This window comes from Lithobates pipiens, unplaced genomic scaffold (genome assembly GCF_037356315.1).
Source record: "Lithobates pipiens isolate NorthernLeopardFrog02 unplaced genomic scaffold, aLitPip1_a1.2 Scaffold_8, whole genome shotgun sequence".
Classification (NCBI taxonomy): Eukaryota; Metazoa; Chordata; class Amphibia; order Anura; family Ranidae; genus Lithobates; species Lithobates pipiens.
This window is the reverse complement of record NW_027507903.1, coordinates 574,736,555-574,760,008: the sequence shown is the minus strand read 5'-3', so window position 1 is coordinate 574,760,008 and position 23,454 is coordinate 574,736,555. Positions and strand designations below refer to the sequence as shown.

Below are 23,454 nucleotides of genomic sequence, written 5' to 3'. Positions count from 1 at the left end.
GACCATCCATCTGATGGTGCCCATATAGTTCCAGGCCAACACAAATTGGCAGAGGCAGCAGCATGACACACCAATGATCTTTTTAGCTATCTGTAATGCACAAAATTAAGAACAGGCTCTGAATCTAAAGACCGTCGTAAATGCCAACAGAAAAAGACCGATGGGCATACACACGACCAGAATTTCCCATGGAAACAGTCCAATGGGAGCTTTTTATCAGATTTTCCGAACGTGTGTATGCCCATCGGTCTTTTTCTTTCAGCATTTCCGACAGTCTTTAGATTGAAAGCCTGTTCTTAATTTTTCAGACGGAAAACCTTCCTATTGGATTTTTCGATTGTGTATGCAATTCCAACACACAAAATTCCGACACATGCTTGGAAACAATCCGACACATGCTCAGAAACATTAAACTTCCCTTTTATAGTGCCGTCGAGCGTGTTGTATGTCGCGGTGTTATTGACCGTCGGAATTTGGTATGACCACGTGTAGGCAAGACAGTTTGAGTGAAATTCCGTCGGAATTTCGACGGGAAAACCATCATAGCCTTTTCCAACTAGAATTCCGATCGTGTGTACGTGGCATAAGAGTAACGTTCCGACAACCACTGTAAGGGGCACATTCTTCCCACCAATGTAATGGTAATTATTCCCACTGAACCAACATACTGGTTTTAGCAAGGGTACCCTGAGACTTTAAATTATTTTAAAGTGGTTGTAAACCCTTACATATACCCAGTGGAGGAACTAATCTCGGGATACACATAGCTGAAACAAATTCTCCTACATAATAAGTTGTATCTGTTTATCTGCGGTCTTCTCTTCTCTACATCCATTCAAAGTGCTGAAATATAAAGCTTGTCTGAGAGTTCAGAAAAAAGGGGGTGGAGAGCTGAAATGACACTAGGCAGCCGACAAAAGTGACACTTGATTTACTAAAACTGGAGAGTGCAAAAAATTTATTTATTTATTTTACAAATTCATAAAAAAAAAAAAAAAAAAATGTACAATTACATTTCTTTTCTTTTTTTTCACAATGCTTCTTTGGGGGGGGAGGGGTTGGGGCAATGGGTTTTGTTGGTAGGGCAGTGCACAGTATCAGTGGTTTATTTATTTAAAAAAAAAAGTAATCATTTTTTTGCACACGCTTTTTTTTTTTGATTAGGGTCTTTTTTTTTTTACTTATATAATTTTTCTTGCAATTGAATTTTTTTTTTTTTTTTACAATTTAATTTTGTAATATTTATTGCAATTCTTTTTTATCAGCCCCGTTTAGGGGGCTTTGGTGAGATGACATCTCCCGTTTGAGACAAAGAAATGAACTGAGGACAGGGATTCCCCAATCCCTTTCCCGTAGCCACAGCTGCACTGAAGATGAATGAACAGGACAGAGGCTCCTCTCCATTCATAAACTGATGCAGATTAAACACAGTTTACGATGCTCAGTTATGAATGGACACGAATAGACAGAGCCAGTGATCAGTGACTCTGCTCATTCAGAAAAGGAAGGGGCCAGTAAATGACATCCTGACAGATTCCCCACAGCAGCAGGAGAGGAGGACACAGGAGGGCCAAAGGAGAACAAAGGGGGGGGTGGAGGAGGACACGGGAGGGTCAAAGGAGGACACAGGGGGGGCTGGAGGAGGACACAGGAGGGCATGAGGTGGACACAGGAGGGCCTGAGGAGCACACAGGGGACAGTGGAAGATGATCGGTGTTGCGGTGGGGGCAGTTACAAGCACTGATCTCCCTGTTTAGCTTTCAATGAAGCAGCTGAAAGACACTGGAAGGAGGGGAGGAGAAGCAGCTGTCAGCTGCTTCATTGGAAGCCATACAGGAAGATTGGTGCTTGTAACTGCCCCCACCGCCACACCGATCATACCCCACTGTCAACCAGGGAAGGATTATCCATGAGCGCAGTGTGGGTCAAAGTGGGCCCTCCTCACCTCTGGGTCTGTGTGCAGTAAACAGCCTGTACCCATGGATGATTTGCCACTGGTTCATACTCATGTCACCCGTATACCCAGCCTGAGCTATCCCACCAGAAAGCTGTAAATGTACTTGGCCAATCATAATCATAAATAATCAAAATGAGTGTGTATACATGCGGCTGCAGGGCGGGAAATACCTGCCCACCTATGTTTGGCTAAGTACATTGACAGCTTCTTAGCGGCATAGCTTAGTTAGATTTGGTCTAGGGTGTGAACAAGCCTGAGCTCATCCCGAGTGCAGACTTGGCCGCCATTGCTAGCCCTGGGTGTCTTGGAGACTATGGCAGCAATTGGCCTTAAAAAAAATTAATAAATAAGGAAAACATTCAAATGGCTGCCAATTTGAAATCAGTAATTAAATCATTATACTTATAATGTAACTTCAGGTATGACCACAGTAACTTAAAGAATATAATCTTAAATGAATTGTTTCATAGTATATACATACATTGCACTGTAACTTCCACAGATTTATTCACGGTTCCTATAAAATTTGATGCTTGGCATGTATAGATTCCAGACATATTTCTTTCTGCAGAGAAGGTTGTTGTGGTTGGCAGAGACAAGTTTGTAAGATACAAGGTGCACGCTTCTTCAGGAGTTGGGTTCCCTTCAGACCTACAGCCAAACATCCTTTCCTTTCCCTCTACCCAAATGATAGAGTCCGGACAGGAACTCTCACTGAACTCTGGTGGATCTGTGACAAGAGAAAACAAAGAAGACCCATTATATTTCAGCATGTCCATATACGTAGAACACTACACAGTATGGCCAAAAGAATGTGCACACCTGACCTCCACTCCTTTATTTTCTTTCCAACTACAACAGCCAACACTCTTCTGGGAGACTTTCTATAAGATTTTGGAGTGTTCCGCTGGGAATTTTTGCCAGAATGGACATAAACTGTGAGATTAGGTATTGACGTTGGACAAAAAGACCTGGCTCACAAGCTTTCTGATTCATTTTATAGGTGTTCAACACAGTTGAAGTCAAGGCTCTGTGAAGGCCATTCAAGTTTTTCCACACTAAACCCATTAAACCATGTTTTTATGGAACTGGCTTTGTGCACAGGGCACAATCATGCAGCAGCAGAAAAGTGCCTACGTGTCTAAAATGGTGTTAACAGTACCTCTCGCTGGAAACACCCGAACCCATAAATTTGTCCACATGGTTTGGGCCATGAAGTTGGTGTGATGGTTAGGTGTCCACAAACTTTTGGCCATATAGCATATGATAAAGTTTAATCTCAAGATCCAATAGTTTCTATTGCATAATTCCATACAATATCATGTTTTAATTTTATACTCAGCCATGATTTATACTTATGACATTACAGACTCTGAGACAACATGACAAGGACAAGACCCCCTGTTCATTTTGAATGGCCCCTCAATACACCTCCACATTACACCTACGTTGCAAGGCACCACAGTCCACCACAACATGTGATCTGCATTGCGATGCTTTGAATTTTTTCATGTATTGAGATGTATTTTAGTCCATTCAACTTACATGGGCTCCCCAACGCAGCGTTGCAGCAGGATGCCTCTATGCACTAAAACATGCGCTTTGTGGTGTGGTGCAAGGTGGCTGTGATAGGAAGCTTTCATGAATTTGCAATACTTACTCAGGAGTCTGCTTGCTCAAGGTCCCTTGTTCTGTGCAGAAGCTTCTGCCAGCAGAATGAATGGAGCATAGAAATGCTTGAGATTATGCACTTCAATGAGTGCAGTGCTCTTTAAACTGCCCGTATGCAGCCCTTTGCTCCCGTTTATCTGGCCCTCTGAGTATTTTTCTTCCCAATGATACAAGACGCTATTCCTCCCCCTGACACCAACAATGGGGCATAATTCCTGTTACTGACAACAACGGGGCATTATCTCTCCTATTGACACCAACTATGGGGCACTACTCCACCCTCTGACACCAATGATGAAGCACTATTCCTTCCACTGACACCAATGATGAAGCACTATTCCTTCCACTGACACCAATGATGGGATACTATTCTTCCCTCTGATACCTATGATGGGTCACTATTTCCTCCCACTGACACCAATGATGGGGCATTATTCCTAGCACTAATACCATTGATGGATCACTATTTCTCTCACTGACACCAATGATGGGGCACTATTGCTCCCATTGTCACCAATGATGGGGCATTATTCCTTGCACTGTTACCATTGATGGATCACTATTCCTCTTACTGATACCAATGATGGATCACTATTCCTCTCATTAATACCATTGATGGATCACTATTCCTCTCACTGATACCATTGATGGATCACTATTATTTTCAGTGATACCATTGATGGATCACTATTATTTTCAGTGATACCATTGATGGATCACTATTCCTCTCACTAATACCAATGATGGATCACTATTCCTCTCACTGATACCATTGATGGATCACTATTCTTTTCACTGATACCATTGATGGATCACTATTCCTCTCACTTGCACCAATGATGGGGCTTTATTTCTCTCACTGATACCAATGATGGGCACTATTCCTCTCACTGATACCAAATATGGGGCACTATTCTTTTTCACTAATACCAGTCATGGGGCAGTATATCTCCCCACGAACACCAATGATGCATTATTTACTCCCACTGACACCAGATCAATTATGACCCCCAATAGCCACAGTCCGGCCCCCCTAAAGTCTAAAGGACAGGAAACTTGACCTTTGTTTAGAAAGTTTGGAAACCCCTAGTCTAGAGGAGTGCCCTGTCACTAGGGTCAGATACGCTGAATGATGGGACTGGTCCAGGTTGGATTCATGTAAAAAAAAAAAAAAAAAATTATTTATATATATTATATATATATATATATATATATATATATATATATATATATATATATATATATATATATATATATATATATATATATATAAATATAAAATGGTATACCACGCTAAAGTAGCTTAGTGAATATGTACATACGAGGGACTGCAGCGACTAACCAGATAATATAATATAAACATAGCAAAACTTACATTAAACAAAAAGTCGTGCTAATCTCAAAAATGAAAAAAAGAAATAAACTTAAACTCCTTAATGTGTCATGCTCTGTGCATAAATAATGTCTTTGTATTTTTCAAGTGATGAGAAAAAAGAAGACCATTCAAAAATTGTGCAAGAAAGGAATCCTCGTGGTAAATATGTAGAAATCCAAAGCAAAACTTATTAGATAGGGATTCCACCACCAAAAAATCTTGCAGAGCTTTCTGTGGCACCCCACACCCTGTGATCAGGGACACTTCCAGATGATAGGGACCACCTATTGCTAGAATGGCCAGACAGGCCGGCAGAACAACCTCTGCAAGGTATAGTAAACCAGGAAGCCTCTGGGATGCTCTGGTGGTAGAATAGGTCCTCCAGTCTGGTCAAACTCACAGTGGGATATCCAAACCAACTGGAACCAGAAGGTAGACCATACAAATAGAGAACTCCAATAGTGGATTACTTACACCCCTCACATGTTGTAAATATTGAGTGTACATCTTGTATAACAGTGTAAATTTGCTGTCCCCTCAAAATAACTCAACACACAGCCACTAATGTCTAAACTGCTGGCAAAAAAAGTGAGTACACCCCTAAGTGAAAATGTCCAAATTGGGCCCAATTAGCCATTAGCCACCCGGGGTCATGTGACTCGTTAGTGTTACAAGGTCTCAGGTGTGAATGGGGAGCAGGTGTGTTAAATTTGGTTTTGTCTCTCTCTCTCTCTCATACTGGTCACTGGAAGTTCAACATGGCACCTCATGGCAAAGAACTCTCTGAGGATGGGAAAAAAAAATAATTGTTGCTCTACATAAAGATGGCTTAGGTTTTAAGAAGATTGCCAAGATCCTGAAACTGTGCTGCAGCATGGTGGCCAATACCATACAGTGGTTTAACAGTCCAGGTTTCACATTAGTGCTGCCAGCATTGCTGCAGAGGTGGAAGGGGTGGGGGGGGGGGTCAGCCTGTCAATGCTCAGACCATATACGTCGCACACTGCATCAAACTGGTCTGCTTGGCTGTCCTCCCAGAAGGAAACCTCATCTAAAGATGATGCACAAGAAAGCCCACAAACAGTTTGCTGAAGACAAGCAGACTAAGGACATGGATTACTGGAACCATGCCCTGTGGTCTGATGAGACCAAGATAAACTTACAGTATTTGGTTCAGATGGTGTCAAGCATGTGTCGCGGCAACCAGGTGAGGAGTACAAAGACAAGTGTGTCTTGCCTACAGTCAAGCATGGTGGTAGGAGTGTCATGGTCTGGAGCTGCTTGAGTGCTGCGGGCACTGGGGAACTACAGTTCAATAAGGAACCATGAATGCCAATGTACTGTGACATACTGAAGCCGAGCATAATCCCCTCCCTTCGGAGACTGGGCCGCAGGGTGGGATTCCAACATAATAATGACCCCAAACACACCTCCAAGACGACCACTGCCTTGCTAAAGAAGTTGAGGGTAAAGGTGTTGGACTGGGCAAAAGAAGCTGAGGGTAAAGGTTATGGACTTGCCAAGCATGTCTCCAGACCTAAACCCTATTGAGCATCTGTGAGGCATCCTCAAATGTAAGGTGGAGGATGCCCCACAGATGCTCAATAGGGTTTAGGTCTGGAGACATGCTTGGCAAGTCCATAACCTTTACCCTCAGCTTCTTTTGGCCAGTTGGAGGTTGGAGGTCTCTTACATCCACCAGCTCCATGATGTTGTCATGAAGGAGTGGAAGAGGACTCCAGTGGCAACCTGTGAAGCTCTGGTGAACTCCATGGCCAAGAGTGAAAAGAATGGTGGCCACACAAATATTGACACTTTTGACACAATTTGGACATTTTCACTTAGGATTTGTACTCACTTTTTTTTACCAGCGGTTTAGACATGAATGGATCGACTTCTCTTCTGCTCTCGATCAGTCCCACGCTGCCATCTTCTTTGGTGAAGTCAACAGGAAGGCTGGCTCTTCTGGGTTCAGCCAGCACCTCTCTGATGACATGCCGCTAGGCCCCGCCCCCTCCTCTTTTCTCAACTAAAATCTAAGCCTCCTGGAATATGTGGTGACATACACATCCCAGAAGGCAGAATGGGCAAAGTTCAAGTCACTCGCCTAGGTGAATGATGTGCATGGGGAGGGGGACCTTTCATTGAAAAAAAAAAAAAAAGCCTGATTTGTACAACGGAGAGGAGGAGAGGCGGATGCGAGAGAACATGTAATTCGGGTTGAAGATCCACTTTAAAGTGTGAGACAGCCAGGCAACTAGGAATATCTGAGGGAGGTCAGAAATGGGAGTCTCTATAAATATATTTTTTTTTCTTGGGTTTCCAATAGGTATGAAAAATGAAAATAATAGAAAATAATAATTGCAATAATAATAAATAATATTATTAAAACAACATAAAATCCTATAGAGCGGATGTCCTTTTAGGACTTTACTTTTTCAGGAATTAATCTTAAGAAACATTGATGAATATCGGTAGTTTGCAAAACCTGATTATGTCACAAGACACTTACATTGCACGGTGAGGGTCTCTTCTTTTGTAAGTAGCTCTTTATTATTGTCCCGAATGAAAATTTTACAGGTAACAGTAAGATTTGGTTTTCTTCTTGTTATGGGGATATTTTCAGCCAGGTCCGGGGATTGCTCCCTCTTCACTTCTTCTCCATCCACACTTATGGACAGATCAAAGTACTCTGCATTACCCTTAATTAAATTACAGTCAGCGGTCACCGTGTCACCCAGGTTTGCAACCTTACTGGACACTGTGAGGTTCACCATAGGAGGTTCTGCAAAAAAAAAAAAAAAAAAACACAATCAATGAAGGGGTGGGCGAGGGCAGTACTGGGTACATAGGAGCTAAAATATCACTTTTAAGATGTTAACATTTTAAGTCTCATTTTTTTTTTATCTTTGCTAATTCCACCCAGATTACAAACATTTAGGCTAAACCATGGCCACATTTTTTGGTTAAAAAAAAAAACGAAAAAGGAATAAAAAAGTTCTACATGTAAAACAGATTAACTTGGTATAGATAATATTATGAATGTGTTTTTACTTAAAGGGAAAGTGCGGTCATTGATATTGAGTTGTTGCAGTGTGTTCCTTTAAGGGCCCATTCATGTAGATGTGTTGTGCATTTTGTTTTGGCAGAGCACCACAATGCACATGCACAATACAGTGCAATATACATCTATCTATCCTAAGGTACATTGGGGTGCCATTCAGCATGAGTGAATAGCACCACATTTCACCAATGCACTTAATGTGCATTGCTGTGCTTTACCCAATGACACAGTGTGAACACGCCCTTACACTTTGTTGTCATATCAGCTACTCACTTCTATTGGCCAAACTTCTAGTTGGGAAAAGCGGAGAGCAAGCACTGCAGGCATCACATAATGGTCACATGACCAGTACATGGTCACTCGTCCTTAGTGAATGCACAGCACATCTCTCCCAGGCCCATGCACATCAGGAGTACATAGGATAAAAAACAGCGCATGCGCGCCCTGTCCGAGACTGCAGAGCACGCTCTGTAGACATCACATAATGGACTCATCCCTAGTGCCATAATAATGCAGCACATGCTAGGCTGAAGCACAAATATAAGAGTGGCTACAGCTGGGCTCCACTTAAAATTTTAAAGCAGTTGTATACCCGTTTTTTTTTACTTTGACCTACAGGTAAGCCTATAATAAGGCTCACCTGTAGGTAAAAAGAATATCTCCTAAACTTGTACTGTTTAGGAGAAATTCCCCTTGCATGCAGCTGCTGATTTCAGTGCTGCATGCGTTCTGAATTTCCCGGCTGAAAGGCCAGGCAGACGCCGGACCTTGCCGGAAAGAGGTCTCCTGCATGCATGGACTGAGATCACCTGCCCACACCTCATTCTAAGGTAAGTATTTCATAATGAGCTAGTATGCGGTGCATACTAGTTCATTATGCCTTTTGCCTTACAGGTTTTAAAAAAAATAATAATAAAATCTGTGGGTTTACTACCGCTTTAAGTTCAGTAGTACCGTGGATAAAGAGCATAATTAGTTCCAGAGGAATGCTTGTAATCCAAAGCACTCCTATATCAAAGTAAGTTTCCCCATTAGAATCAATGGAAACTCAGATAATGCGTTCCCTAGTCACTGCTGGTGTATGCAGTACTGCATGTGGCTAGAGGTGCAGGGGTGCCGGAGATGCTTGGAAATGGAGTGATTCCGAGTGTCTCTGAGCATCACTGGTGCCCCCGCACCTCTGGTCACATGAGGTACTGCACACCCCATAGCCCTGAATCCTGCTTGTCTTGCGACACAATGCTCGCAAACCAAGTCAGGTTTAAAAAAAAAAAATAGCTTGTATTGCGAAATGCTCGTAAACCGCGTTACTCGCAATCCGAGGTTCCACTGTATACAGAAGTAGCATAGCAAAAGCTCCCTGCTTTCAGGCTGTCTTTGCCAGATTGAAAAGGCTGATGGAGGTGTCAAGCAGCTGTCCTGCTCTGACATATTTATTTGTAAAACTATTGGTATTCATAAGCAACAGATTTTTTACAGAGAACCCAGATTAGAGGTAAGGAAAACATATGTAAAAAGGGTCAAGAGCTCCATCTGCTGACCAAAAATTAAAATACATCATATTCATATAAAATATTTCACAGTAGCCCAAAAAAATACAAAATGGCCCCATGATTGTGTAATGGGTGCGGATAGAAGACTAGAAGGGTAGGTTGTCCTGCACTTTCCTCTGTACCTGTAATACTTATCAGGGGGCCAGGTCTCAGTCCTATACAATGCTTTGTAAGCACACTGAGGGGCTGGAAGGTAGGGTGCCATGATGGACATAGAGGGGGATTAAAACGAAACTCCGGGATAGTGTAAAAATTACCTTTGCCACCCCCCCCCCCTTTGTAAGGGTTAAACGTTTGTTTTGTCAATGGGATTGTGTTGGGAGCTAAGTTGTATGTAATGATGCTGGGAAAGCCTGTGACCCGAGGAGTGGCATAGGCAACCAGCTATTGGGGAGAAGGAGGGGGTGGATTTGTAGCTATAGAGAAGCCTGCAAAACATTGGAATGAAGTAATACTTACTCCTATCCCCTAGACCAGGAGTCTCAAACTGGCAGCCCTTCAGCTGTTGCGGAACTACAAGTCCCATCATGCCCCTGTGGGAGTCAAACTTGTAACTGTCAGCCTTGCAATGCCTCATGGGACTTGTAGTTCTGCAACAGCTGGAGGGCTGACAGTTTGAGACCTCCTGCCGTAGACTAAGGGACAGTTGACATCACAAAAACGCATTCCGGATGCCTTTTTGCTTATAGGTCACATGACAAAAACTCACTCCAGATGCGTTTCTGCATGCACATTTTCCCCTTGTTTTTTTTTCTTTTCTTTCCAAGGTTTCCTGGGTTAATTTTTTAAAAGAATGCGCTCCAGTGCGTTTTGCCACATTCCAGTACAGTTCTGTGCAGGAAAAAATGCATACTGTTCAACTTTTTTTTTTTCTGCACTGGAACTGGCTGCACTGGTGTGAACTATGCCACTGGAACCCATATGATCTATGGCCCATGCATTTCTGATGCAGAAAAAAATGTCACCGCCCCGAAAGACTAAACAAGGATTCATTGCTTGTGGTGTGTGGGTGGGAGTGGGTTGGTATGGGTGGGTATGTGTGTAGGGGGGGGGGGGGGTATCATTTTTTTTCTGCTACCCAGAGTAAGGCTTCGAGTAACATGATGGAAGTAGAACACGTTCACAATAAAAAAAAAAAAATAATTTAGTTTAAAAAAAAAAAAAAAAAAAAAGAGTGGACGATGTGTATACTATAGTGAGGAACATGTACTTACTATAAATATATATGTGCTTATTGCTCTGCTTGGAGGCACTGAAGACTTGTGATCCACAAGCCAAATTATGCTGAGCCGCCGGTAGTTCATTGGTATCCAGATTGATTGAAACGAACACGTTCCCAGTGACACTGATATTAGGATAACCCTCAACAGACAAGACTGTAATGGTATTATCTGGAGGAAATGCCCGGGGCACCTCACAGCTGATTGTAGTCTTTGTCCCTTTTTCCACCCACGTCTCGGCTGTAATGCGGGGATCCTCCGGCAGAGCTGTCATCAGAAATAACACAGAAATATATTACTGATGCCTGTCACATGAATGCGTTTAACCAAACTAAAAAAAAATGCAGCGCTATCCTATATTCTCAAATGAAATGTAGTGCTATTGCCGTAGTGTTTGGTGTATGTCGGTGGTGACCAATAACCGTCATACATCACTAAAAACAAATGCATGTTTATAAAAGCCACTATGAATTGCAACATAAAAGGGCTTATTGAGTAATGTAAAGAAAAGATGAATGAGAGTGTGCAAAGAGCAGCAATCCACAGTAACCAATCAACACTCATTCATATCATTCATATTAATGATTATAATAAGCTCCTTTGTACACAATCCAACAGCAGCTAACAGTTCAAACTCAATACTTAAAGCCTCACAAACTACCCACCTGTATCCACCAGCTCATAACATCATTATGAATGACAATACCTATAAGCAGGGCATAGCAGGACAATCTCTCATACTGTTCTGTCCCACTTATATGTATTTTTTTGTGTTGTGTTGGACTGGATCAGGTTATAATTGTTCTATAGTTTGCTGACATCTAGTGGGGATTTAGAGACACTGCAACTTGTTTGGTATCTCCCCCTGTCATTCCCTCTTCTTTAGCTCTAGTTAGTTAAAGTGGTTATAAACCTTTACAAACCACTTTGACCTACAAGAAAGCCTAGATTAAGGCTTACCTGTAGGTCCAAGAAATATCTCCTAAACCTACATGGTTTAGGAGTTATTTGCCAAAACACAGGCACCGCTGTCTACGGCGCATGCGCCGTAGACAGCGGCGAGCAGGCGCACTGAGCGCGCCGCTGTCAATATGCTGTGAGTGGCGGCTCCCGTGCGCATGCATGGGAGTGACGTCATCGAGGCTTCGTCGAATGACAGCGCCGGAGCAGCGAGACCCACCGAGAAGATGGAGGCTCCATACACAAGGGGACAGCGGTGACTTCGCTGGCTCCTGTATCAGGTAAGTGACACATAATGGACTACTATGCGATGCATAGTAGTCCATTATGCTTTACCTTTGCAGGGAATCAAAGAGGAAGTAAACCCATCAGGGTTTACTTCCTCTTTAAGGCTAATTTCACACTGGGGCAGGGATGTGTCAGCGTTAAAGCGCCGCTAGGCTCTTTACCGTAATTTTAGCTGTGCTTTTCAGCCACTAGCGGAAACTGAGTGATCAGTGGTGTTTGATCGCTCAGTTCTCAGTCTTAGATCTGGAGGTGGACAGATACAGCATCTGGCTGGATTCACACCTATGCATTTTTAGTGCTTTTTGCATTTTGCAGATTTGCACTACAGAACGTGTTCCATGCGAAACTATGCTAAATGGACTGTAGTGTAAATCTGCAAAATGCAAAAAGCACTAACAATGCATAGGTGTGAATCCAGCCTCAGATCGATGCTACATCCACGTAGATAAAAATGATAAAAAAAAAAAAGCCATACTTCTCTTAACTCTTCAATAAGACGCTGAAGCTGAATCCAATACAACTTTACTTCAGCTAATTGCAGTACAAAGGATTTGTTTCCTTTGTCTTTTGAAGTAGAAGACCATGGGGTTGACTTACTTAAAGAGGGATTCCACTGGAAACAAAAATATTAAAAGCCAGCAGCTATAAATATTGCAGCTGCTGACTTTTAATAAATGGACACTCACCTGTCCCAGAGTCCAGCGATGTCGGCAGCCGAGGCCGATCGATTGCTTGGCTCTCGGCTGCTGCCGTCGCCATTGCCAGTGAGGGAATCAGGAAGTTAAGCGTTGCGGCTTCACGGTTCCCTACTGCGCATGCTCGAGTCACGCAGCGCAATGGGAATGGTCCGCGCTGTCTGTGTCCCAGCAGACAGCGCGGCGGGACAGGAAAGAGCATAGACTCCCGTGGGAGTCTATGCCCGGAAGTGGGTGCAAATACCTGTCTTAGACAGGTATCTGCACCCCCCCCAGAAAGGTGCCAACTGTGACACCGGAGGGTTCAGATGAGCGGAAATTCCACTTTAGGGTGGAACCCCGCTTTAAGTATCTAAATTTGACTGGTGTGAGCCTTTTGCTTTAACTATCATCTGTACAGAGGATCTCAGGCTGGGAAAGGAAGGAGTAAAAGTAGGAGCCTGGGACGGAACCGCTTGGCACCTCGCTTAGGTTCTTCCTCCAAACAGTGCCTCCTGCCCTCTAAACCGTTCCAGAAGACCGAGAGCTAATACCAGCCCTGTTACACCAAGCATCGTACACTGACAAAATATTGAGGTAAACTCCAAAGAATGACTGTTTATTGAACAGAAATACAAGTTTTTATTCCACTTTAGGGTGGAACCCCGCTTTAAGGCAAATTCACTTTGCACTACAAGTGCACTGCACAACGTTCGCAGGGAACGGAGTCCGGCACTGTGACAGATCGAGCGAGACACGGTGGCTCACAGATTACAGCGAGGAGACATCGCAGGATCCAGGGGACAAGGTAAGTAACCTCTACAAGGATCCTGTGATGTGACCCGGAGTCTGACTCGGGGTTAACACTTTTGGTACTGAAATCTCACCCCGAGCCAGACTCGGGAATGTGTGTAGGAATCTAATGTACATAATGATAATCAGAAAATGTCTATTTGCTTATGTGTATACATGTTTCTATGTAACTCCTTACTTATTATGTAGTATACAAATTGACTCTTAGGCCGCGTACACACGCGGGGACTGTTCGCTCAACTTTGTCCGCTGAACAGTGTTTCAGCGGACAGTCCGCTCGTGTGTGGGCTTCAGCGGACAGTTTCAGCGGACAGTTTGACGAACAAAGTTTTTCGGAAATCCCGAAAAACTGTCCGCTGAAACTTGGTTTGAGCGGACAGTCCGCCCGTGTGTGGGCCAGTCCGCTGTACTTTCGAAATGAGCGGACTGTTCCCACCCGGAGAAAAGTCTGCTCATTTCGAGCGCGTCTCCAGGTAGGTGGGGCCCGCGACGGAGACGTCGCGGGCTCCGCCGCCTGGAATGAACTTAAAGGGGAACCCCAAAAAAACGGCGTGGGGTCCCCCCAAGTCCACAACAGACCCTTGTCCGAGCACGCTACCCGGCCGGCCAGGAAAGGGGGGCGAGCGAGCGCGCCCCCCCCCCTTCTGAGCCGTACCAGGCCACGTGCCCTCAACATGGGGGGTGCCTTGGGGAAGGGGGGGCCGCGCGACCCCCCCACCCCAAAGCACCTTGTCCCCATGTTGATGAGGACAAGGGCCTCTTCCCGACAACCCTGGCCGTTGGTTGTCGGGGTCTGCGGGCGGGGGGCTTATCGGAATCCAGGAGCCCCCTTTAATAAGGGGGCCCCCGGATACCGGCCCCCCACCCTATGTGAATGAGTATGGGGTACAATGTACCCCTACCCATTCACCTGTAAAATAAAAGTACCCCAAAAAAAACACAACAAACGAGATAAAATATTTTATTGCACAGCTCCGGGGGTCTTCCGTCTTCGGGGGTCTTCTCGCCGGACTCCTCCGCTATCTTCTTGTAGCTCTTTTGCTAGCGGAGGAGTCCGGCTTTCTTCCTCCCCACCACCGGCCTCTTCTCCCGACTTCGGGGGTCTTGTCCCCCTCTTCGGTTCTTCTGCCGGGCCACCGCGCCTTCTTATAGCTCTTTTAGAGGCGGTGGCCCGGTCTTCTGTCGCCGCTGTCGCCGCCGCCTTCCGTTCTTCTTCTTCTTCTTCTTCTTCTTCTTCTCCAGGAGATGTTGACACGTCGCTCTCTCCAGCCGGAATGCCAGAGCCGTGCTGCACGGCCACTTATATAGTGACAATGGGGCGGTGTCACATGGTATATGTCACATGGGTTGGTCACATGGGTTGATGTCACATGGGGACTATGACATCGTAAGGGTGCGGGGTCACCATATGACCAACCCATGTGACATATACCATGTGACACCGCCCCATTGTCACTATATAAGTGGCCGCGCAGCGCGGCTCTGGCATTCCACCGGAGAGAGCGACGTGTCAACATCTCCTGGAGAAGAAGAAGAAGAAGAAGAAGAACGGAAGGCGGCGGCGACAGCGGCGACAGAAGACCGGGCCACCGCCTCTAAAAGAGCTATAAGAAGGCGCGGTGGCCCGGCAGAAGAACCGAAGAGGGGGACAAGACCCCCGAAGTCGGGAGAAGAGGCCGGCGGCGGGGAGGAAGAAAGCCGGACTCCTCCGCTAGCAAAAGAGCTACAAGAAGATAGCGGAGGAGTCCGGCGAGAAGACCCCCGAAGACGGAAGACCCCCGGAGCTGTGCAATAAAATATTTTATCTCGTGTGTTGTGTTTTTTTTGGGGTACTTTTATTTTACAGGTGAATGGGTAGGGGTACATTGTACCCCATACTCATTCACATAGGGTGGGGGGCCGGTATCCGGGGGCCCCCTTATTAAAGGGGGCTCCTGGATTCCGATAAGCCCCCCGCCCGCAGACCCCGACAACCAACGGCCAGGGTTGTCGGGAAGAGGCCCTTGTCCTCATCAACATGGGGACAAGGTGCTTTGGGGTGGGGGGGTCGCGCGGCCCCCCCTTCCCCAAGGCACCCCCCATGTTGAGGGCACGTGGCCTGGTACGGCTCAGAAGGGGGGGGGGCGCGCTCGCTCGCCCCCCTTTCCTGGCCGGCCGGGTAGCGTGCTCGGACAAGGGTCTGTTGTGGACTTGGGGGGGAGCCCCACGCCGATTTTTTTCGGCGTTGGGATTCCCCTTTAAGTCCATTCCAGGCGGCGGAGCCCGCGATGTCTCCGTCGCGGGCCCCGCCTACCTTGACACGCGCTCGAAATGAGCGGACTGTTCCCTCGTGTGTGGGCGAGTCCGTTCATTTGTAAAGTTGCGCGGACTTAGTACGACGAACTTAGTTTGCCATATTTGTCCGCTCAAAAAGTGCCGTGTGTGGGCAAGTTCGTTCATTCAAAAGTTTGAGCGGACTGTTTGACGAACTTAGTTTCGGCAGACAGTCCGCCCGTGTGTACGCGGCCTTAAAGGTGGCGGGTACCCCCTACATCCCACGCATTAGAAGAATGCATTTGAGATAACAGAACCAGCTTCAACCAAACTTCAAGCATCAAGTTTCTCCATTTCTCTTGTATTTTAACCAATAAAATGTACCTATTAGACTGACATAGCAATGACGTATCTTTCTGTATAAAATATCAACACCGCCCACGAATAAATCAGAAGTTAGAAGTAACCGAACTGAACATGTCTCAGAGAGTGTTTACTTCTAATGTGCATGCACATTTATACTTTTTAATTAGAAATAGCAGCAGATAACCTTGAACTAGTTTGTAGTTCTTATCCATTTCAGGAATACCACCAGGGAGGTTAAGCGTAACATGTTTGGTATCTATTTACTCTGCGTAACATCATCTTTTATATTTTACCAAAAGAATTGGGTTTTGCATTGTGTTTTTTTGCATTAAAATTCCAAAAAGTTTATTTATTTATTTATTTAACTGCATTTGAAAAACCGCTGCACAAATACCCTGTGACATAAAAAAATGCAAAACCCACCAATTTATATCTCTAGAGCCTCTGCTGTTGGGGGGTGGTTATAACAAATTTTCTTTCCAAAAAAGTAAACAAAAAAGTGCCGGAAAAGGTCTGGGGGTCAAGTGGATAATGGCCGTATACAAAAAAAAGTTGGAAGATAATGCCAAAAATGTGAATTGGTATGGAAAGTGGAAATACCACTGGACATCATCCTTGAATCTGTCCATTCATATTTGCAGCATACATTTTTACAGGTACTTTTTAAAATGTCTAAGGAGTTGCTTTTAAAAACATGTCATGATTGAATAAGCAGCCATTTATAGGCAGAGCAAAGAGATTTCAGAAAACTATTATAGAATACAGTATATAGATGATCTGACTTACCATATGTCCTGACAGTGACAGGAGATGTATGCACAGTGGTATTGGGGACGTTGGTAAGATTTAATGTGACTTGGCAGGCAAAGTCCTGCAGATTGTCATTACGTGTTGCTTTAAACTTAAATGTTTCTGTCAGATTTTGCAGGCCTATTCTGGTGTCCTCTTCATATGTTCTCCTGAAAAATGTTTCTTCTCCTCTGGTCACTGATAAAACGACATATTTGACAGGAGCCACCTCATACACTAAGCACGTGACTTCATGTTCTTTGTCCTCCTCCAGTTCCTCCTTCAGGTCTATGTCCAATTTAGATGGTAGAACTGTAATTACACAAAATTCAAGTCACTCCACTGTGTCCATCCAGCAAGATATTATTATTGAAAGCGTAATATGCTAATATGTAGTATGGAATTGTATAAAGCCTGAAAAGGGATCAAAGCTTGCATCATTAGGGGTTGTATAGTTTTTTTTTTTTAAATAACAAACATGTCATACTTACCTCCACTGTGCACAGAGTGGCCCCCGATCCTCTTCTTCTGAGGTCCCTCGGCGGCTGTCTCGGCTCCTCCACGCAAGAGCTAAACCCCCCTCTGGAAAGCTCTATCCCAAGGTGGTTAGCTTGCGGGCTTGCTCCCGTGTGATACAGTCTGCGGCCATAGCCGCAGACCGCCGATTATATCACTCGGCCCCACCCCCCAGCTCGCCGTGTCATTGATTTGATTGACAGTAGCGGGAACCAATGGCTGCACTGCTATCAATCATCCAATGAAGAGCCCACAGGAGCTGGGGGAAAGCAATGCAGGACCGTGCCCATGGAGATTTGGGGCTCGGGTAAGTAAAACGGGGGCTCGGGGGGCTGGAGAGTGCAAGGTGTTTTTTCACCTTTTCATGGCTAAGTTGGTGAACAGACACAGGAAGAGCATCTGTCCCTGTAGCAGTGCAGGGCATATTTGCCACCTCTATGTGCGTGTATGGGTGGCACAATGGTGTAGTGGTTAGCACTCTTACCTAGCAGTAAAAATGGTTCTTATCCCAACCATGACACTACCTGCCTGGAGTTTGCATGAGTAAGGATGAGCTTAGGCATGTTCGCACACCCCACGTGTAGAGCCCGCCAGGAAGTCGGCACTGCGCTGCGCTAATCACAGGCAGTGAGACATTTCCTGATCTTTGCAGCCGCGCATCGGGGCAATGTTTCACTGATTGTGATTAACGCAGAGCAGTGCCAACTTCCTGGCAGGCTCGGCACGTGGGGTGTGCGAGCACGCCGGAGCTCATGCTTACTCGCCAGAAAATGTATAATATTAAAGATAACAAGATTTAATATACTATTAATAGAAATCATTTTTGACTGGACTTCCACTTTAACCCAGTGAAGATATTTTTTGGCACCAGAACGAATGGAGTTTACATTTCTATCAGGCTCTAACCCTCGCCCACCTTACCCACCTCTTTTATATTTACAAAATAGATTTTTTTTTATTTTGTGAATATATAAAGGTTTTATCTTTATGTATTTTTTTTTTGCAGATTGATATCTGAATTTTGGTGTGTTCGGTGGAACTTTTTTCCTATATATGAAATGAAGCATGTTAAACTACATGATAGCATCTACAGTGTAAGAAAAACATACCATAAGGTATCACTCTAGCCACGTCATATTCGTCATCGGTTACCAGACATTGTATAGGTGAGTCATCCCACTCACTAACTCTGACTTCAACCCATGAGAAGTTGCTTGTCTTGTCGTTAGAGACTCTTACTTTAGCCAGTCTGGTTTCCCAAGACAGGTTTGTACAGTTGCTGGTGCAATTGAGAACAGCTATTTCTCCAAATAGTACAAAATCATTCTCCTTTTCGATATGCACTGTACAGGAGTTCCCTGAAAAAGAAAAGAAACATGGAAAACGATGAAATAGAACAGAACAATTTAATATCCTACAATGTTATTATAACCTGACTACCCAACTCTTTACTACTACTTCTCATCCTCAGTTATCATAATTCCTTTCCACATACATCTACCCCTCACTGCCCTTAGTGTAATCACTGCCGGGGGGTCTGACTTGTTAACATAGAATTAAATTGTATGTAACCCTTAACATTTTTCATGTAAAATCATCCTACAATGCGGTGGCGGCTGGTGCTCCAAATTTTTTGGGGGGCGCAAAAACAATTCAGAAAAAAAACATCAATTGCAGCCTCACTGTACCATCAAACACAGCCACTGTGCCATCAAACGCAGCCCTGTGCCATCAAACACAGCCACTGTGCCATCAAACGCAGCCCTGTGCCATTAAACGCAGCCACTGTGCCATCAAACGCAACTACTGTGCCATCAAACGCAGCCACTGTGTCATCAAACGCAGCCACTGTATCCATCAATTGCTGCCACTGTGCCCATCAAATGCAGCCACTGTGCCCATCAATTGCCGCCACTGTACCATCAATTGTCACCACTGTACCATCAAACGCAGCCACTGTGGCCATCAAACGCAGCCACTGTGGCCATCAAACGCAGCCACTGTGGCCATCAAACGCAGCCACTGTGGCCATCAAACGCAGCCACTGTGGCCATCAAATGCAGCCACCATGCCCCCATCAAACGCTGCCAGTAAGCCCCATCAAACGCTGCCAGTAAGCCCCATCAATTGCTGCCAGAAAGCCCCATCAAATGCTGCCAGTGTGCCCCCCGCTCCACCGAATGCACTTACCCTGTCTCGGTGAGACAGCTCCTAGATGCTCCTCGATGTCTTCTCCCGTCCTCTCTTCCTGTCCTCTGCTATGATTGGACACCTGATAGGCGTCCAATCACAGTGCCTGTTGTTTCAGACAAACAGGTGAAGGGTAACAGATCCGAGAACCTGATTGGGGGAGAGGCAGTTTAGTGTTAGGAAAGCGAATATTAATTCGCTTTTCTAACACAGCTGAGTGACCTATGAGCGCTCAGCATGGCGCTCGCAGTTCACCTTTTGTGACACCTATTGTCAGACCATCCATACAATGAGTTGTTGTTCTACAAGCAGGATTGTGCTGGAGGTAGAAGGAGAAGTGTATAAATGGACTGTATATAGTTTTGTCTGTGAAGAATTATTTTGCTGATCAAGTGGGTATCCTATAATTATTATTACTATTATTATTATTATTATTATTACAGGATCTATAGAGCACCAACAGTTTGGGGCAGACAGTACAGGTACAATGCAATTCAATACAGGAGGGATCAGAGGGCCCTACTCATTAGAGCTTACAATCTAGAAGATACCCTCAACCCTATCCATGTTCAATACCCCTAATAAAATACAAAAACAAAAGCTGCAAGGACTGATTCTTGTCTCCAGCATGTGGTGGAAAATTCTGTGTGCCTGGCTTCATTCACCAGTGACTCCTGTGGGGGAGGCACTGCATAGAAATAAACACTTCTTCATGTATCACTTTCCACATATCATCTAGATCAGTCATCTCCAAACTACTGTCCACAGTGATGTGGCCCTTTGCTAGCATTCATCTGGCCCTTTTGGGGCCCCACTCCTTCCACTGACACCAATGACTAGGCACTATTACACCCACTGACACTAATGATGGGGCACTATTCCTACAATCAACATCATTGATGGGGTAATTTTCCTACAACCAACATCAATAATGGGGCACAATTCCTACAGCTGACACCAATGATGATACACTATTCCTACAACCAACATTAATGATGGGGCACTTATCCTACAACCAGCTTCAATGATGGGACACTTTTTCTTTCAACCAACGTCAATGATGGGGCAGTATTCCTACAAGCAACATCAATGATTGGGAACTATTGCTACAACCAACATCAATGATGGGACACTATTGCTGCAACCAACATCAATGATGGGACACTATTGCTACAACCAACATCAGTGATGGGACACTATTCCTCCTACTAACCATAAGTGCTGTGGGATTTTTTTTTTTATCTCCTAGTGACAACCAAGCCTGAGGCATTGTTTACTCCCACTCATGTTGGTGCATTTTTTACTCTACTGGCTATAATCCACCTCCCTAACATCTGAAGGACAGTGAACTGGCCCTTTGTTTAGAAAGTTTGGAGACCCTTGATCTAGATTTACCATTTAGATCTGGGATTTTAAACCGGGGTGCCATAAGGAGTCCATAGGGGTTCCGCGGCAAAATGACACAAAGTTCAGTACAGTCCAACTTTGAATGGGACACTGTGTTAAAGAGGGATTCCACCAAAAAAAAAAATATTAAAAGCCAGCAGCTATAAATACTACAGCTGCTGACTTTTAATAAATAGACACTCACCTGTCCCGGGTTCCAGCAATGCCGGCAGCCGAGGCCGATCGATCACTCGGCTCTCGGCTGCTGCCGCCACCATTCTAGGTGAGGGAATCAGGAAGTGAAGCGAATCGGCTTCACTTCCCGGTTCCCTCCTGCGCATGCGCGAGTCGCGCCGCGCAATAGGAAATCTCCGCGCTGTCACTGGGACCCGTGTGTGTCCCAGCAGACAGCGCGGCAGGGCAGGAAATGGCGTAGACTCCCACGGGAGTCTATGCCCGGAAGTGGGTGTAAATATCTGTCTTTGACAGGTATCTCCACCCCCCTCCCCCCTGAAAGGTGTCAATTGTGAAACCGGAGGGGGGGAGGGATCCGATCAGCGGAGGTTCCACTTTAGGGTGGAATCCCGCTTTAAGTTCTGTGTACAGAGAAGAGGGAGAACACATCCCGTTCCTCCTCCAGGCTCTCCACTCCTCTATGACGTTACCCACCTGCATCCTACCAACCAATGACATCATCATTGGTTGCTAAGGACAGGTTGGGCACAGTTTTCAGTTTTGCCAGCAAAAGTACAGATAACAGCATAGAGGAGGAGAGAGCCAAGGAGGTGTGGGATGTGTTCTCCCTCCTCTCTGTACACAGAACTTAACACGGTAACACTCTCATGGTTGGACTGTACGGGGCTGTGTGTCATTTTGTCGCAGCAAGGATAAAGAGAGGGGATTTAGGATGGGGGTATGCGGCTAGCAGGGGATTTATGGCAGGAGGGGGTGTTTGTGTCAGGAAGGGGCATTTTGGAGGGGGTGATTTGTGCTAGACAGGGATTTTTTTTTGCGGAGGGGGGTGTTGTTGTGCTAGCAGGGGGTGGGGGGATTTAGAACCTACTGACCACTTAACACTGCCTTACAAACTACATTTTAGGGCTTTTTCACACCAGGTGGAATGCGGTAAGTATTGTCCCGCACCACACAAAAATGCATTGCCTTTTGCAGCTGCGCACAGGTGCCATTAATTCTTAACGTCGCCCCAACGCATCCACCAATTGCATGTTTGCTTGTGACCACTTAAACGCATTGGTACCGCAGTACCATGTTTTTTGGTGGGGCTCAATTAAAAAATTGAGGGTGTGTCCTATGCCTGCGTACTTTTGCTGATAGGTGTCCCTCATTCCCATCTCAAAAAGTTGGGAGGTATGCCAATGGCAGCTGTCATTGTCAACTTGCAACCCTCTTTCCCCAGCGAACCATACCAGGTCACATCAAAATCAGGAGTGTACCTTGCAGGGAAGTGAGTGGAATACAAAGATATTGATAAATGCTATTTTGGAGAGAGGGAGGAACAGCCTTAGGAGCCAATCAGGCACTGTTGCTATGTAGTTTTGTCTACAGGAAACATGCTGACAAGAGGAGAAAACAGACAGATGAGCTCTTCAGTCAACTTACGCATCATTTGATCGCAGGCTAGGGGCAGGGAGGTGACCAGGCTATATTGCTTAAATGTAGTGGAAAGTGGGCTGTGCTGTCTGGCAGGGCTTTGAAAATCTTGGGCTGGACAGATAGACAAATCATTTGACAGGCAAAACAGCATTTAAATAATTTTTTTACGGTATATATGGGTATTTGCCTGGAGTTAAACTTCAAAGTGCCCATCCTTCATGGTTCTCACAGATTCTACAGTCAGGTAGATGCCAGTTACAACAAAAGCCATTTTATCTTTCTCATAAAAGTCATCCCACATACCAGGTTCATACACGCTACAGGGCTGACCTCACCACTTCACAGGAAATCTAAACATCTGGCTGATCATGATAATGAAATTTACTAATGCAACATGAAAACCAAAAGAGAATTTGTTTTAGAAGTTGAGCTAGAGAATTTGTTTTATAAATTGATGGTATATGGAGAGGTAGCTGCAGAAATGACCTTGTAACAATTTTCAAACTTTGTGGCTTGATGCCCTCCATTATAACCAGCTGCCCCAGGCACCGGCCCATCAACGCCATGAAAGTCTACTGAATGTAGAAAAGGGGAGTATTTTTATTTGAGGGAAATCCATGCCATTATTAAATATTTAGTGCCATTTACTACAATGCGGTGCGTTAAGGCAGTGCATTAAGGCAACCCATTGAAATAGGCTGTCTATAGCACCAGAAAGCACGCTTCCCAACAGTCTTTGATTCTGCGGGACTGTCTCGGGGTTTT

General features: G+C 45.0%; 1 protein-coding gene across 1 annotated transcript in view; it reads right to left on the bottom strand.

Moving 5' to 3' along the window:
* LOC143961062 (intercellular adhesion molecule 5-like) overlaps positions 1 to 23,454 on the bottom strand; it is a 50,752-nt gene that overhangs the window by 10,306 nt on the left and 16,992 nt on the right. The window contains exons 2-6 of the mRNA XM_077470203.1: positions 18,609 to 18,857; positions 16,981 to 17,295; positions 10,835 to 11,107; positions 7,516 to 7,788; positions 2,439 to 2,687 (exon numbers count right to left, since the gene is read on the bottom strand). Coding sequence (XP_077326329.1) covers positions 2,439 to 2,687; positions 7,516 to 7,788; positions 10,835 to 11,107; positions 16,981 to 17,295; positions 18,609 to 18,857 — 1,359 coding nt within the window. The remainder of the gene's footprint in view (positions 1 to 2,438; positions 2,688 to 7,515; positions 7,789 to 10,834; positions 11,108 to 16,980; positions 17,296 to 18,608; positions 18,858 to 23,454) is intronic.